Source organism: Physeter macrocephalus, chromosome 1 (genome assembly GCF_002837175.3).
Source record: "Physeter macrocephalus isolate SW-GA chromosome 1, ASM283717v5, whole genome shotgun sequence".
Classification (NCBI taxonomy): domain Eukaryota; kingdom Metazoa; phylum Chordata; class Mammalia; order Artiodactyla; family Physeteridae; genus Physeter; species Physeter macrocephalus.
Window position 1 is genome coordinate 59,729,681 of NC_041214.2, and position 17,854 is coordinate 59,747,534.

The 17,854-nt window shown below is 32.1% G+C and overlaps 1 protein-coding gene across 1 annotated transcript in view; it reads right to left on the bottom strand.

Annotated features, from left to right (window-relative positions):
- Positions 1-11,760, bottom strand: part of BCHE (butyrylcholinesterase) — an 80,289-nt gene extending 68,529 nt beyond the window's left edge. The window contains exons 1-2 of the mRNA XM_024124345.1: positions 11,657-11,760; positions 4,318-5,842 (exon numbers count right to left, since the gene is read on the bottom strand). Of these exons, the coding sequence (XP_023980113.1) occupies positions 4,318-5,842; positions 11,657-11,705 (1,574 nt within the window). The 5' untranslated portion in view covers positions 11,706-11,760. The remainder of the gene's footprint in view (positions 1-4,317; positions 5,843-11,656) is intronic.
- Between the last annotated feature and the right edge of the window lie 6,094 nt (positions 11,761-17,854).

Genomic DNA, 17,854 nt, shown 5'->3' on the forward strand with positions numbered 1-17,854 from the left:
AAATCTACAAACAACAAATGCTGGAGAGGGTGTGGAGAAAAGGGAACCCTCTTGCTCTGCTGGTGGGAATGTAAATTGATACAGCCATTATGAAGAATAGCATGGAGGTTCCTTAAAAAACTAAAATAGAATTACCATATGATCCAGCAATCCCACTACTGGGCATATACCCAGAGAAAACCATAATTCAAAAAGACACATGCACCCCAATGTTCATTGCAGCACTATTTACAATAGCCAGGTCATGGAAGCAACCTAAATTCCCATAGACAGACGACTAGATAAAGAAGATGTGGTGCATATATACAATGGAATATTACTTGGCCATAAACAGGAACGAAATTGGGTCATTTGTTGAGACGTAGATGGATCTAGAGACTGTCATACAGAGTGAAGTAAGTCAGAAAGAGAAAAACAAATATCATATATTAACGCATATATGTGGAACCTAGAAAAATGGTACAGATGAACCAGTTTGCAGGGCAGAAATTGAGACACAGATGTAGAGAACAAATATATGGACACCAAGGGGGGAAAGCGGCGGGGGGGGGTGGGGGTGGGGTTGTGATGAATTAGGCGATTGGGATTGACATGTATACACTGATGTGTATAAAATTAATGACTAATAAGAACCTGCTGTATAAAAACATAAATAAAATAAAATTCAATAAAAAAAGAAGAAAATAATAGCAAGGTGGTAGATTTGAACAAAAACATATTGACAATTACATTAAATATTAAATGGGTTAATCACACCAACTGTAAGAAAAGTTTTTTTGTTTTTTTTTTTAAATAGGTGGGTTGGAGTAAAAGGATGGAACAAAATATATTATGCAAATGTAAGCATGGGAATCTTGATGTATCTATCTTAATATTAGGCAAAGTCAACTTCAGGACAGAGACATTTCATAATGATAAAACAGTCAATTAATCAGGACTACATAATCCTAAAATTACATGGAATTAATAGTATAGATTTAAAATATTAAAAGGAAAATTAGCAGAACTAAATGGAGAAATAAATAATACCATAGTTATAATCCAATATGTTAATACCCTTCTCTCAGTATTTAAAACAAGTAGGCAAAAAATATTAATAAGACTATTAGAAGACCTGAGCAACCATGAACTAATTAATTTACAGAACACACTATACCAAATAATTGAAGAACACACATTCTTTTCAAGAGCACATAAAATAATCACCCATAAGGATCATATGCTGGGTCATAAAATAATTCTCAATATATTTCAAAGGGAAAAATCTTACAGAGTATAGTCTCTTACTAGAACTGAATTCACTTAGAAATCCACAACAAGATATCTAGAAATTACCCAAATAGCTGGAAGTTAAACAATAGACTACTAAACAACCCATTGGCAAAATAAAATATCACAAAGAAAAATTCAAAATTATTTTGAACTTAATCCTAATGAGAAATACAATATTTACTAAACTTATTATTTAAGGAGAAAAATTCATTAAAACATTTTATGAACCACGAACTGGAAAACTCATTTTCCTTGATGATTATTACAATGCTCAGTTCTACTTTTTTACTTTCTTGATGTGTCATTTTGGGGTTATATGGAAGTAAAATCCTTCAGTTTACCAGTCTTGGCATTACTGACCTTTGGAATGAATAATTCGCTGTTGTGGGGGGGTTGTCGTGTGCATTTTAAGATGTTTAGCAGCACCCCTGGCCTCTACCTTGCTAGTAGCACCCCAACTCCAGACATGGTTAAATGTCCCCAGTATGGGGAGTAGAGGGGAACCAAGGGGGAGAATCTCCCTGGGATGAGAACATCAAATATCATGTTTGTGGTCAAATAAATATGGGTGGACTTCCAAACTTAATGCTTAAACCAACTTTGTTTCCATGGAGTTTATTTAATCATTCTAAACTTCTGTATTTATTCATAGGTATACTTTGAAAACAGATAATGCACTGCAGGAGATTAAAATTATGTTTGCCATCAAGTCAAATCTCAACACATATGACATGTTATTATCTGTTCAACTGTGCAAACATGGACTCTAAAGAAACTCACCGACTGAAATGACATCTTGTTATGGCTGAACTTCTTAAAAAAGTTTAATTTTTATGGTTTATAATCTTGTTTATATGAATTTATCATTATAATTAAAATGTGTCAACCTTTATTTATTTCCCATAAAAATATGCAAATCATAGAAGGAGATTAGGATTAAACAATCTATTATTCTATTAATTGTCAAATATTCTCTTCTTTGACCTGTTGCTATCTGTGTACCATAAATATGACCTTTACCACATCTGGTTCTCAGTTTTTCCAATTGTGAAATAAGAAAATATAAATTTCTTGATGATTTAAACATGCAAAGTATGAAGTCCTTTAAAAATTTACAGGCATCAATAATTTGAAGAAATATTGATATTTCCCTTAAATTCCCTTAATATTCCCCTTAAGTTATTTATAATCTCTAGAATTGCCAGAAAGAATTAAAAATATATTCAGATGAATTAATATGGATAGAGCCTTGAGGGAGAGAACAGAATGAAATATACGTAATTCTAATGCAGCTCTAGAAATAAGATGATCCTTCTTAAGCAGAAATTTAGACTGATGTTGAGAAGGTGTAAGATATTGCACAGCTACAGATAATATAATAACAGATAATATAATAGCCTACATATCTTGATAAAAAAATTTTTTACCCATACTAGCTTTTACCTGCTTTCATTGAATCATTAACCAAATATTTGTAAAGTGTGACATATACTAATGTCAGTACTTTAATGAGTATCCAATAAAACCACAGGTTCTCTTTCAAGAAGGTAGTTCTTAGTCTCGTTTAGGAGGCTCAGAATACAATGAAAGATAGGATTTAGACACGTGACAGTCAATGTCTTCTGTGAGAGTGAAAAAGAAGTCTGGAGGAATTACAACTCTAGGAATTAAATAGACATTGTATGAAACATGTAGTCAGTCAAAACCTTAACAAAATAGTAGGACTTGTGTCATTAAAAAGGAGAGAGGTAAATGTTCTAAGCAGGGCACATAGCAAGAACAAGGCTCTAAGGTGTAGTTAAGCTTGAAATCTTTGGTATTCATGAGATAACTGATCTACCAAGCAACAAGGTGTTGGGGAGTACGGGTTGCAACAAGATTATTGAAGCCTCTTAATGCCAGATGGAAGAGTTTTACCTTTATACACAGTAAATAAGTATCAAAAATTTTGAGATGAATTATATCATACAAGTACTTTGTAGAAAGATACATACAGTAACATGGAGTACAATGAATTCCAAATGGAGGATGGAAAAGAAAGCCAGAAAGCAAAATCATTCTCAACATTCTTTTCAATTGTAAAACACAGGATGATAAATTGGATTAATGCATCAATCAATTTGTGAGTTTCTGTAAGCACTTTTCAAAAAAAGAGATGCCCAAATTTCTATTCTTTTATTATTCTCATTGATACAAATTATTCCAATGTATAAAATTCAATTTGGGGTTACAAACAGTAAAAAAAAAACCAAAAACCTTATTTTTTATACACACAAAATATTAAAAAAGTAGAATATATATTAAAAGAGATTATTTTCCTCTGACTATTGAAGACATACTATCACAATATTTATAATATATGAGGGAAAATATGTTCTTTTGTAACATCTCTGATTATGTAATGTCATCCATATGACTACTCAAGTGTAAAACAGCTTAGCTGAACAAGATGACTCTTGTAGCTCTCGTTCAACACAGGTTACCTAAAAGCTCTGAACAAACATATTAGGGAATAAAAAACATTGATAAAATGGCAAATTCTGTATTTTGAATAATCTGAGGGCCAACCCTATCACCATCATTCCCTTTGATTTTCCTGAGCAGGGATGTATTTCTTTGTGTATCAGGTAACAATGTACTACTGCTTAAGAGCATGAGAAAAAGAGAGATATTCCTAATCTTTCTTAAACCTGTGAACGCTATAAACTTTCAGGTTTAATAACATATCACAGTAATTTTAGTTCTCAAGGTAAACATCTATTTCCGTACAAACTTTGGTGAACATTGTTAAAGTACTTTGCAGTACTTTGGAAATGAAATCAGAAAATATTTTTCATAAAAGTTCTTTGATTATTTCTTTAAAGCACTCTGATGCAAGGAACTGAAATGCAGTACAAAATAAAAAACAAAACCAGCTTAAGGTATGAAGAGAATAAATAATCAAAATGTTTCTGTACCTTTAATGAAGTCTACACTGGAGACTAAACAAAGTTAAGCAAAACAAAACAAAGCCAAACAAGAACAACTACAAAAATTGGCACTTACCCATATTTTGCAAAATTTGCCCAGCGTTTCATAATGGATCTACTCAAAATTTCCTCAGCTTTTGTGTAATTAACTCTTCTTTCCAGAGGTAAACCGAAGACAAATTCAATCTCATAACCATGCATCACTCCCATCCATTCTGGCCAAGGAAGTTTGGAGGATCGGTGTTCAAAATAGTAGAAAAAGGCATTGTTTCCCATATCTGAGAACTTTTTGGTGAACTCCAAGGCAGGGCATATGATATTATAATCCCCAACAACATCATCCAAGGCCTCACGGTAGTTTTCAGCTCTCTGATCATCTAACCAGTCCATGTAGTGGAAAAGGATCGATTCTTTTCCAAATTCACTCAATCCTGGAAAAAATATTTTTAAACCTTCTTGAAATTCTTTTCTAGTTATAATACTATTGTTATCTTTGCTGAAACCAGGAGCACCGTATACTAAAAATGCTGTCCCTTCATCTTTGTTAACACCCACCAAGATCTGGGTTTTTTTGAACTGTCCAAGTTGGAGTAGTGTGTCTGGCATGTCAGTGAGAAAATCACCATCCACAGTTGGACCAAAGTTTACTGACAAGAGCGTACCATAAGGGACAACAAATACTTCATTCAGAAGAATTTCCTGGGGATCTTTATTTCGAAGACATTTGATTATCTCAGTCTCATTTTCTCTAGAGCAACCAATAAATTTAGCTAAAGTCAATGTTCTGTTCCTAGCTTCATAAAGAGATGTCACTACCCAAGGGGAATTAGATGATCCACTTTGCAGAATGGCTCTGGTAAACAATGGGTGGCTTCTAGGAGAAAGTAAATGAAGGCTAACTGAAGCTGCTCCTGCACTTTCTCCAAAGAGAGTTACACTCTTAGGATTTCCACCAAAGGCTGCTATATTTTTTTGGACCCACTGAAGGGCCAACTGTTGATCAAATAAGCCCGTGTTTCCTGGCGCCTCAGGATTTCCCGGTAAAGCTAAGAATCCTAGGGCACCCACCCTATAGTTCATTGAAACCACAATAACTCTTTCAGCCCGTGCCAGAAACTTGCCATCATAAACATGCAAAGATGATGTCCCAGTCTGAAAACCACCACCATAGATCCATATCATTACAGTAGCATTTTTTGGTTTAGGTGCTGGAATCCACACATTCAGATATAAACAGTCTTCACTGAGGTCAGTGTTTGGGTTCCACATCTCTGATCCAAGGAAGCCTGGGAAACTTTGATCTGTGTTCTGATAGCAAGAATTTGCATATTTTGTGGCATTCCAAATATTGGGCCACTTGGTCAAGGACTGTGGCTTTTTGAATCGAAGTCTACCAAGAGGTGGCTGTGCATAGGGGATTCCAAGAAAGGCTGTTACTGTGCCACCAAGAACTGGCAAGTTCACCCCTCTGATTTTTCCATTCTTGGTGGTAATTATGACGTCTTCTTCAGTGTGTGACTTCCCAAAGAGAACCCAGAGCAGAAGAAACCGCAAGAGAAATCTGATGTATATGATTGTACCCTTGCTCTGCATATTGGTTTCTGCAAGAGAGATAAGTGGGAAGTTTTAACAGCCTCATGCATCTAGTATTATATTTTATTGATGATAATTAACTAAAATTTAGTAGTTCTTATTAATCCTATAAATTATGAAAACTAATAAATCTGTTACTGCTATAAAGACACATAAAAAAATAGAAAATGGTTGGAGATATTTCAGTTTTCAATTTAGAAATAAATGAGTGAAATGGAAAAGGAGAAATTATTTCAATTTGGAAAGATTCGTTTTCAAACCTCTGTAAGAAAGATGTAGTTTTTTAAGTAGGAAATTTGTCCAAGGCATTAGTATATATATATACTTCTTTACCATACACAGCACAACCAAAGGTGGCATTAAGTGGTAGTCTACTTAATGATAGATATAATAGATTAAATTTCTACTATAGTTAGAAGAGGAAATACAAGCTTATATATTCTCTGAAATATATACAGTTCTAATCATGGCTGGCTGGCTCTTGACAGTAGGTTAAGAACCTTTAAGGGTCCTCAGACTTCTATTACTGCCTTTTTCTGTTTCCATGGTCCCTTCTGTGGTCCTTTTTGCCTAGTGGTTTCTTCCTCTATATAATTGTAGCCTATGGTCAGAAGAGAATTTGGACAAGCAATTCACAGAATGTGAAGTTACAAAAAAAAAAGTAGTTGCCATTTTTCCTACAAATTGTGAAAACTAACAAATCTGCTACCACTATAAAGGCCTATGGGAAAAACTGGAAAAGGAAGACTGGATATATACCAACTCCTCTGAAACTGAATAACCACGAAGGGCTTTTCTACCTGAATTATATTGTCAATGGAGATAACGTTAGATGTGGGAGAAGAAACTGACTTAGAAGAAATTTTACACTCAGGGATTACTCAATGCATGTCTGTTAATTTGTTAATTGATTAAAGCATGTGCAACTAGGGAGGTTAAATGTGTTAGCATGGTCAGATTTACTTGTGTTTTCATAGTGGACACGATGAGTGAAATAAGAGGATTAAAACTGAGAAATTACTGGGAAAAGTGAGGGAAGCAAAAGTAATCTTTTAGACCTATAAAATCATAACTATTTGGCATTTTATTAAATAATATTTATTAATGATATGAAGAGAACATTTGGGGAAATCAAATTTTCATTAAAAATTCATAATGCATACTTGAGTTTCTTTTAAATAAAAAAAAATTTAAAGCAGATTTTGAAACTCCAAGTGGCAAAGAGGAACAGAAAAATGTAATGCAGATATCATTTGAAAGAACTAACATCTTTATATAACTGAAAGAAAAAAGAAAATCTGATTAAAACTGTCAAATACAAACACTGATTCTCATCCACATAACAATAGCAAAGGTCCATACATGTACAAAATATTTTTATTATGTTTTGATAGTGTAATAATAAGTCTAAACTATGTGTCCGAGAAGCTAATCCTGTGAGCACTGAGAATTTGTATTAGTCTTTTTATTCTACTTTTTAAATTAGATTGTCTTAGAAGGCAGAGATTAAGCCACTATCTATGGTGATAAGTGTCTCAGATCTATGATCCTCACGGTTAATCAGTCTCATTCACCACTGTTCATAGGACAGCTAGTGATCAACAAGCATTTTTTGATCCCCCAAAATATCTGAATAAACTAGTCCATTATGTATACTATTTTGTTCAGTGTCTAGTATTTATAGATATATCTCCATCTATACCTCTATCTCTGTCTCTATTTCTGCCTCTATCTTTGTCTATGTTTATGGCTGCGTCTATATCTATATATTTATATCTAATTCTACTGATGTCCATATGTTTACGCATATATACACATATATATTTATACATGATTGTTATAAGGTTTAAAAAATCAAGCCATGAGATTAATTTTTATGCTCTCAATTTTGATACAACTGAATTTGTGCTAATACCAATAAAATATATTATTGAAGTATATAATATTTTAACACTATGTATATACTATTATAAAATTTAGCTATTATTATAATCATAACAAAAATGCAATTTATCTTCTAAAAATAATAAGTAAATAAAATGTCATAATAATATAAAGTTTCCTGTAAAGTTGACACTTACTAATAAAATTTTATATTTCTGAGAGTTAGGAGTTTTAGAGACACTGCTACCACATACCACAGCTGTGTGGTTCTTTTTGTTCCTTCTGATAATTCCTAAGACATTTCTTCTAAATAAATGGAGGAGGGCATTTGGAAGAAAGCAAAGAGCTGTGATAGATTTTTTTTTTCATTTTTAAAAACTTGCTTTAGAAAGGAAAAGGAATTAAGATACAAAGCTGGTTTATTCTAAGCTGCAATTCAACAGATAAATTGCAGCATCTTTGGTTGGACTCATTCCTGCCTTTGGCCTAGCTCAATCAACGTCTTCTGAGTCTAATAAAGACAATCATTTTTTTTTGGTTTTATATAAATCTTATTTTGTCTTTTAAACCATAAAACAATCTTAATAATTTTTGCTTTCTGACAATTTTCAAACTTTCATTCTATTTTTTATTAATTTTATTGCATAGCAAATATAAAATTACTACCAAAATTTTGGTTTTGTATGTAATTAATAAATATAATAATTTTCATTGTATGTGTTATGAAAGGCTGCTATAACATCTAAAAGGTTGTACTATCATCCCCATGTCATTTAGTTTGATTTATACTACTACTTCTTGTATGTTTTTATTTATATTTTGTGCTGAGTAGAACTTAATGTTATATAATATGATTTATATGAATAATAATCTTGCTTTTTAAACAATGATATCTGTGAGTCATCACCTTGATATTAGTAATACAAGTACTTACACCTTGTAATGTAAATAATGTAATTAGTAACATTCAAAAAATCATTGTAAGCCTGTGTTTATTGCAAGAATGGCAATATAATTCCAAATCACTTTCATGGTACCTGTTGTAGTATATTATATACCATATTATTAAATCTAGGTTTTAATAGGAAAATATGCTTATGTTCACATACTCATTGTTAGCATAGGCTAGTTTTTTTTGTTGTTTTTTTTTTAGCTGCAGTACTTTATTTAAGTAAGCATTATTTTGTTCTTTTCATAACCTGGTATTCTCTAGTCTCACATGTTGCACTGTGGTTTTACCATTAGAGATGTTTATGTTTTTAATATATGCTATCTCATTATTAAACAATCAAAAGAGAGACAAATAAAGGAGACTAAGAAATGTTATTACTCTATAACTCTAAGTCTTTACTAATAATTAAAATATTCAATAAAATTTCATTTATTTACTCCTATACTTTCTGGTGCAAATTGACTACTGGCACATTAATAATTTAAACTCTGAGAACACATAACGTGTTACTCATAAAGAACGGGGTAAAGTTTTATAACAAGGACAACTAAATATCTGAATTTAGATCAATTAACTTATTGTAATAATCTTTAATATTTGATTAAAGGAAGGAGGTTTTGTTTGGAATTGCAAAAGAGAATGGATGGGAGTGGGAAGAGGGAAAAACCTGAAAGACAATTAATACTATAGTGTTCCAAGTTTACCAAATGCTCCAGAATATCAAAATCTACTGGCAATTTTGGGAAAATATTCTAAACTTAAAAAAAAATTTTTTAAGTAAAAAAAGATAAAAAATAATTTCTTTCTTTTTGCATTCTTAATTCAATTTTGAAAGTATTGAAATTCCTTGACTGATTTTTAAAATATATAAGGTTATGCTATAAGATATGGGTGCAATCAAATTATTGATATAAAGAGCTATTTATTTGCCATATATTTGCCATAATTGGATATCAACCAAATTTTCAAAATAATTAGCCACTCAAGGACTTCTTAAAGGATGGTCATGCAAAAATTGGTAATAGTTTTCTCTGAATGTAATTTTCCTGTCTTTTAAAAAGTTTTATTAGAATATATATTTCTATATAAAAATAGACTGTTAAAATGGTGGGGAAAGAGCCATCTAGAAAATATGATCTAGAACAAGTGCCACTAAAATGTATTTAGTTCAATTAAAACAACTGAGCCTTTATACCAAACCTAAAGAGCTTGTTTTGTTGTAGGCTAAGTGAAGTGGGGAACTGAGGAAGTCTGTTTATAAATAGACTATACCACTGTCGTTCAGGGATCCTTCAGATACCCAGTAGGCACTAAAAGGATGTATATGCATAGAAGACACTATATTAGGTATGAGAAACAGATCTGTAACTGTCCTCAATCAGGAAGAACATCCACAGACTTTTCATTGTGTGAACAATTTGAACATTTAATATTAGAGAGATATCTTGGGTCTTATTTGAAAGTTCAATCTGTTCTTAGGTTGACATCTATCCAATTATAATTCTCCAACGTTGGAAACAGTTTAGTTTTGATAAGAATGAGCAGATTTTGGCATGAAAGCATTAAAATGAAGACAGCATACAATTTAAGTATATATTATTAATTGTTACCAAGAAATAAATCAAAGCACAAACTAAATTTGTAACTAAGATATCATTTGCTAAGACATTATTAGCTTATTATTATATTATTAGCTTATTATTAGCTTATATATTATTATTATTATATTATATTATTAGCTTATATTCTAAAAACTGAAATGTGGAGTAGATCCCAAATATTTTCTTACAGTTAAAGAAGCAGGATATTAAAAACGAACAGCAACAACAGGTCTAGGAGAATAAAACAGAACTTTGCAAATCCAATTAGAAATTTAATTTGCTTCCAAAGGTCACGTTATTTCAAATACACAGAGAATTCTAAAGATGTCATTTAAAGTAAAAGTCACTCCTTAAAAGCTCATGCTTATCCTTAAACAAAGTAACTATTTATATAAGTGAAATGTAATATTTATCATAGATATGAGATAGCTTACATTATGGAAGCATTGCACAGCCTAGTGACAGTAACTCTTAATTGAGTTTATTATCATGCAATATCTTCATAAAACTTTGGAAGAGATAACTTTAATTTTTTTAAAATTACAAATAGAAATCATAAATAATGAAATAATTTTGCTCACATTTCATTTCACTTTTAATCATTCATATATTTTATACTCAATGCTTAATCCTCTGGTTAAACAAGAACTGATATCAAAATAAAGGTAGAGTTACAAAATCATAGGATGAGCAGAAAGTCTATATTTGCTTATTATTTCTTTAATAATAAAATAATAGCAAATGTAAAATATTTTGCTATAAACACACATATTAAAAGAAAGAGAACAAACAGGGCAAATGGGAAAAAAGTTTGTAAATCAAATTGGGAAACAGCTTTTTCCTTTTAGAGAAAAGAAACTTAGACTTTTCCTTTGCCAATTGATATTGTTAAAGTTTCAGATGGCAAATGTTAAGTACCATGTAGAGCCAGACAATAACTATTCATTTCAAACCACTTTAAAAAAAGAAAAAAACTAGAGAGTAAGAGTGGTCAAAAAACACTTTTGTTACTCTTTTAAGGAGAAATTCACTAAACAGTGCATTTAAGGGTAAAACACAGCATAAAGTGTTTTCCCTTAGAGGGTGCATTAGGAACATATATTACAGTGATTCCACAAGTGCTACGGTCCTTTATACAAAGTTGAATAAATTCATTATTTCCTTAGCAGTTAAATGGCCGCAGTCTGCGTTTCCTGAATAATCAATCGGAAGATTTGATGTATGTGGCTGCTCCCTTACTTCATCTGTCCCATTTACAATGACTGTCTCCCACAGAGCACCAAAGGGGCACAGCAAACACGTGAAGGGATCACGTTCCTCCCACAGAATGAGCTTCACAGTAACTTGCATCTCTAACAGGAAGATGTAAATTCAGAGCAACTTACCCAACTCACTGCAACGAAGATGATAAAGTTTGCAAGGAATGGAAATCATATAATACTTCAGGGAAATGCAGTTAGCAGTTTCTGCTCCAGCCTGTAAATTGGACTGCACTGACATTACAATCAACTGTTACTGACAAAGCTCGCGAGAGTTGGCAGCGGCAACTTGATCTAGAGGCAGCCAATCTTTACTTTCTGACATCTGTTCAGAGGCTAATTGTATGAATGCAATAGTGATTCATTTACAGAAGTATTACCGGAGTCATGCTTTACGATTGCAGGCGCTCATCTAACAGTGAAGAAAAAAAAGACACAGAGCTTCATTAACAGACGCTGAAATTGAACAGCAAATACACAGGTTATTTTTGTTTGTTTTCTTAAACGCTATCAGAACTTTTAAGATTTTTTTTTTCTCATTTAAGGAATATACATTTTTTCTTATGCTTGTTTTGATTTAAAGATAAACATGTTGCTTTAAAGAAATGCTGTTATTGAAATCTTTGTACCTTCAATCCGTGGCAATCATGGAGCTATAAAGGAGTGTAAAAAATTAAATAGGAAACTAATTACTCTGTAGATAAAGCTATGAAAATCAAAAGACTAGTTATATAAATGAATGAATGTCTCTGATATGTGCGTCCTTCCAGCTCCCACACCCCAACACTCATTTAAGTCATGCAGATCTCAGCGTTGGTAATTTCCTAGTCGGGGACCCTGCAAGTAGTCAAGTGTAATGAGAAGCCCCAGATTTTCTGGTTGAGACAAGGAAAATAAAATGCAATAAACAATCAGCACTAAACTTTGTAGAAAAACACATTTGTCAGCTGAAAGGATGTATTTATGTCTTTCAACCTTATCTTCTTTGACTTAGATATTTGGGAAAATGAAAAGACAAAATACAAAAAAAACTTATAAACTGCTTAATGCCTGACTTCTCAATGCAGTTATATTCTTTATCTCCTTCAAATGATCACTTTCACTTTTAAATCTCTCATTTTGGGGCTTACTATGGACTAACCAGTAGGCATGTAATTGTGGATAAGCCCATTTTTTATTTTTAAAACATGGTGTTTAAAATTTCAAACATGCAAATGTAAGAACTGTCATTTGTTATTAACACTACTCTGTGCCAGTCATTATAACTGACAGTTTACATAAATTAATTTACTTTACTCCAACAAATTCTATGAATTAATATATGAATTAATATGAATTCCAGTGTATGAATAAATATTATTAATCATATTTTCAGATGAGGACACTAAGGCTTTTAAAGATCAGAAACTTGGCTATATATCTCCTACCACTAGTAGGGGTTGGAATCAGAATTTTAACCTAGATTTTTCTGATGTAGTTCCATGTCAACTGTTTCCAAGATAATAACAACTTTGGTCTTTTAAAATTATCTTTTCTGGGAAAATTTCTGCCTAGGAGGTATTTATTAGACAACGAATTTCACAATCACAATGATTTATATTGTATTTAGAATATAGTTTATGTAATGACAACCTAGCAACACAAAAGTTACAGAGTATATGGTCTATCTAAAAGAAGAAAAAGATTTTTTTGAAGGTGGTACACTGACAATCATGCAATGGATAGTAACGTGATGGTGTTTCTGTTTGAAATGTAGTCATTCTGGTGGCCCATGTGGAAGAGAGTTCATTGGTTTAATATGTGATTTTTTTTAGTCCAAATGTCAAAATTCTCTCCAACACAACTCCACTGCACTGTTCTCTGTGCTGGCATATGGTTGGTCTTATTCTCAAATCCTGCAATTATTCCATAATTTGTTGCACCGTTTGTTACTTATATGATGATAATAATAATCTGTATACACTACTATTTTTAAACACTGTTCTAAGCCTTTGAATACATTAACTCTTTTAAAACTCAAAACCATCTTTTAAGTAAGTACTATTATTATCCCTATTTTATAGTTGAGGAAATTTATCCACAAAGTGTTTTAGTAACTTACCAAAAATCATACAGGTAATAAAAATATTTTCTAATTTTTTAAATGTAAACACTTGCAATTGGCATTTTTGCAACTTTTGTTTGTTTTCTTAATTTATTTTCCCAGAAGTGGAATAACTGAACTTAACTAGTAGAATGTGGATTTTTTGTTTGTTTGTTTTTGCAATTTTATGAGGTTCTCAATAGACTGTGGAATAAGAAGTGGTTTCCAACAGTTCTAGCAAAAGGGAAAATGTTCTTAATAGCAATAAATCTGAACAAGTCTCTGGAGCCAAGAGACTAGACATTCATACCTGGATGTGGCAGGTGGGGTATTTAAAGGTAGGTTTCTTGACAAATTTTAAAAGTGCCCAGCCCTGCAAGCAAAAAGAATTTTTTAAGAGTATGGCAACACCTAATATTGGAAGTGCCTGCAGGCAGTAGCATCAGTAAATGATAAAACAAAGATCCCTTGGAGTTAAGGGAGAGTGAATGACAGGGAGTCTGAAGTAGCCGTGTAATTTAGACCAGGATATAGGTATTTTATGTAAAAAGTTCAGGAAAGAGGTTTATAAGCCCAAACAATTTGGTTACAGTCTAAATCACTAGACTCTAAGAAGGTAATTAAAATCAATAACAAGCTACAGCTTCTGAGGAAATATGGTACCAAGCCAAATTTTCAAAGACAAAAGAATCAAAGTAAGGAAATAAACTCTGAAACTAAATTACTCAGGGCTTGAGAAAAGAAAGAAGGAGAAACTCATTTTTTAAACATGAAAAAAGAGACAGAAGAAGAGCCCTTCTTTGTTTAAAATCTAATTTATTGAATAAGCTTAAATTTACCAAGCACTTGATTAATCTTGGAGTTCTACTCTCAGAAAAAAATTCTACATTAGCATGCCACCAAATCAATCTTGGTGCTCTTTAAAAATCCTGGAGTGGGATATTTAAACTAGTCTGCTATGTGAGACTGATTTGGGAAGTTCACAGGCCACACTGAGAGGCAGAGTCCTGGGGACTGGCTCATCAGGAAATTGTTATCATATCATGTTTATGGTTTATCTTTTTTCTCCTATTTACTCATATGCAATTATGCCCTCTACTTTAGCTAATTTGGAAATGCGTCAAATATAATATTTTGTAGTCTACTTTCATATAACTAATGCTATCAAATATTTTTCTTCAACTTAATTTCATTGCCTGTATATTAATTGTTTTTATGGATTTACTATAATTTATCTAACTCTTTTTTTTTTTGTTGTAAAGGTAGATTGCTTTAAACTGATCATGGAAATAGTAATACAAAAATGGGTGTAACAATTGTAGATATTTTTACACATTTCTGATTTTTTTATGGAATAATTAAATCAGAATTGTTCAAAAGTTATGTACACTTTTATAGTTAAGACACATACCACCAACTACTTCCACAAAATATTATCAATTTTTATTCTCACTGGCAATCTAATGTGTCTCCTCCATGCTCAAAAGACAGTTGACTATCATATATTTTCCTATTTTTCCATTTTGCTTGATAAAATATGACTTTATGTTTAATTCATTTGCTATTATTGTGATCAACCATATTTTCATGTGTTTATCAGTTTCCTGAAATATAACATTTTAATTTAGATATAATTTTCAAATTATGGAAAACTTTCAAAACACTGTAAAGAACTCTCATTTACCCAGATTCACCAAATGTTAATATTTTGACCCATTTTTAATATCATGTTCTCTTTCTTCATGAAAATGTGTATGATAATATATGTATGTACATGTATGTGACCATTATTTTTTCTGAGTTATTTCAGTGTTATTTGCAGGCATCATGCTCCCATATCCCTAACCACTCCTTTAAGATCTATGGAAATCCACCTGCTGTAGATATGTGAATTTAATCAGCAGTCTGATAAATAGACTACAAAACTTAACAGCCCTGTTACTGAGGGATAAGTCTAATTTAGAGAAGAAGGACAGCAAATATATGTAGAAGGAATAATATGTTAGAAATGAAAATTTAACAAACCGTCATGAAAATTGGGTTGGGCAAGAATGAACAACTGGTATTAAAATCATTAAGTGTATGATTGATAGAGAACTAGATATTTGATATTCCTCAGAAATCACACATATTACATTCAGAATTTCATAACTTAAGTGGAGGGTCAAATTTGTATCATGTATGGTGGGGTCTATGGAATATTAGGCATACAACAGGACCTATACCATCTGAAATGGTTTTAATTGAATTACATTTTTTATCAGCAAACTTTAAGATTTGACTTACACTTTATGTGAAATAGAGAAAATAAATGAACAAAATAAATTATATCACAATAAAGTAATCAGACAACTCCTGAAAGTGGGACATTCTGGCCTGGTCATTTCAACGAAACAGTGAAGAAAGTTTCTATGCAAGACTAGACAAGAGGTAAGGGACATTATCAGATTCAGTGCATGGTGCAGAATAGGAATGGGTTTGTATATCAGAAAGGATATTTGGGGGGTCAGTTTGGAAATCTGAGTAATTTCTGGCTATTAGATTAGATGAGAATAACTGTGGTGAAAACTCATGATTAAAAGAAGTACATAGCAGGACACTATGAAAAACGTGATTTCATTGTGGTGTGTGTGCACGTGCACACACACAGAGGAAGATTTGGAAGGGTATGCATTAGAATATTAATGGTGGTTATTACTGCATAGTGAGTGTATAGAATAGTTCTAAATGTTTCATTTCTATTTTCCAGTTTTCTGTAATGCAAATGTACTGTTCTTATCATCATCATTTATATATATCAAAATAGAAAGTCAAATTTAAATAAATAACAGTCAAAAATTTCACTCTGCACTTCATTTCCAGGTGATCTAACAAGATTTTTATCTTGTGTTAATTGTTTCAGAGTATTGGGAAGCAGCAAAGCCCCCCATTTGATAATATTGAAATGATATACACTTCATGGCAAAACAAGTTAAGGACAATAAAAAAAAAAAAGACAAGTTGCAGTTTGAAGAAGCTGGAGCAAAGAGATTTTAGGTGGAGATGAGATAAATAAGATGAGAGGCAGACACAAGATAAAGGAAAGGGAGTGAGTTGGGGAGCCACCCTAAAGAGTAGAAATGTGGAGGAGTTATATGCATAGGAAAGACTTTTAGGAAGGTAGATATCTGTGGTGAGGTGTAAATCCCTCCTGAGAATCCTCAAATTTGTTAGTAGAGACTAACATTGTTTTTCAATTGTTCTGGAGCAAATGGGTGTGTGTGTGTGTGTGTGTGTGTGTGTGTGTGTGTGTGTGTGTGTGTGTGAGTGTGTAGAACTAGAGAGACACTGGCTGCAAGATTATGCTAGCTGGGACTTAGACAGGAAGAAAGACAGATATATATAGAATATAAAATAAAATAGTTATCCTACGATATTTTTTAGGTGGGAAATTGTAACATTTTGCTTTCTTCCCCTATTTCTATAATTTGAAAAACTTCCTAACTTGCATGTAACATATTTAAGTTAAAAAATACGTTTTTTATTAAACAATTTTGATCATTCTAAGAGCACATTTTGGAGTCATCCACGACCTCTGAGACAAGAGTTGAAAAAGAGCAACAGGTGGCACCTTCCCCAGAATGGTCTTGCCTTCATTCCCAAGTTAATCTCATCTTAGTTTTTTTTTTCCTGACAATCTTCGGTTCTGTCTTCTTTCCCTTTATCCCCTTTGCAATATTTCCAGATACCTCTCTTTCTGCTTTTTCTTTGAAAGTTTATTACTCTAGGATGATGTTGCAAATGCCAAAATTCAAATCTTATTTTTAGGGAGAGTAGGGAGAAATAGTGTCAAAAGCCACAAGGCAGAAACTCTGAACTGCTGACATTCACCTCTGTTTTGCAACTGGATTACGAATGTAATGCCAAATATTCTGACTAATTAGCTAAGCACTGGATTGCCAGTGCATTACTGCAGTTACTAAATATAATCAGGCAACTAATAATTAATCTTGCTATGTCAGTAAAATCTGTAACAATATTGTTTTTGAGTCTGTTCATATTTGGTGATCATATTCACAGAATGATTTTATCATACAAAGGAATTTTATTCGGAGTATATTCCTAAGTATGGAGAGGTTTGTTTTGCTGGCCAGGAGAAAACTTATATCAAAATAATTTGCTGCCTCCAAGTAATGATTCTACCTTTGATTTCCTCCTTAAACCCATCAGATGGCACTTTTTTTTTTTTTTTTTTTTTTTTT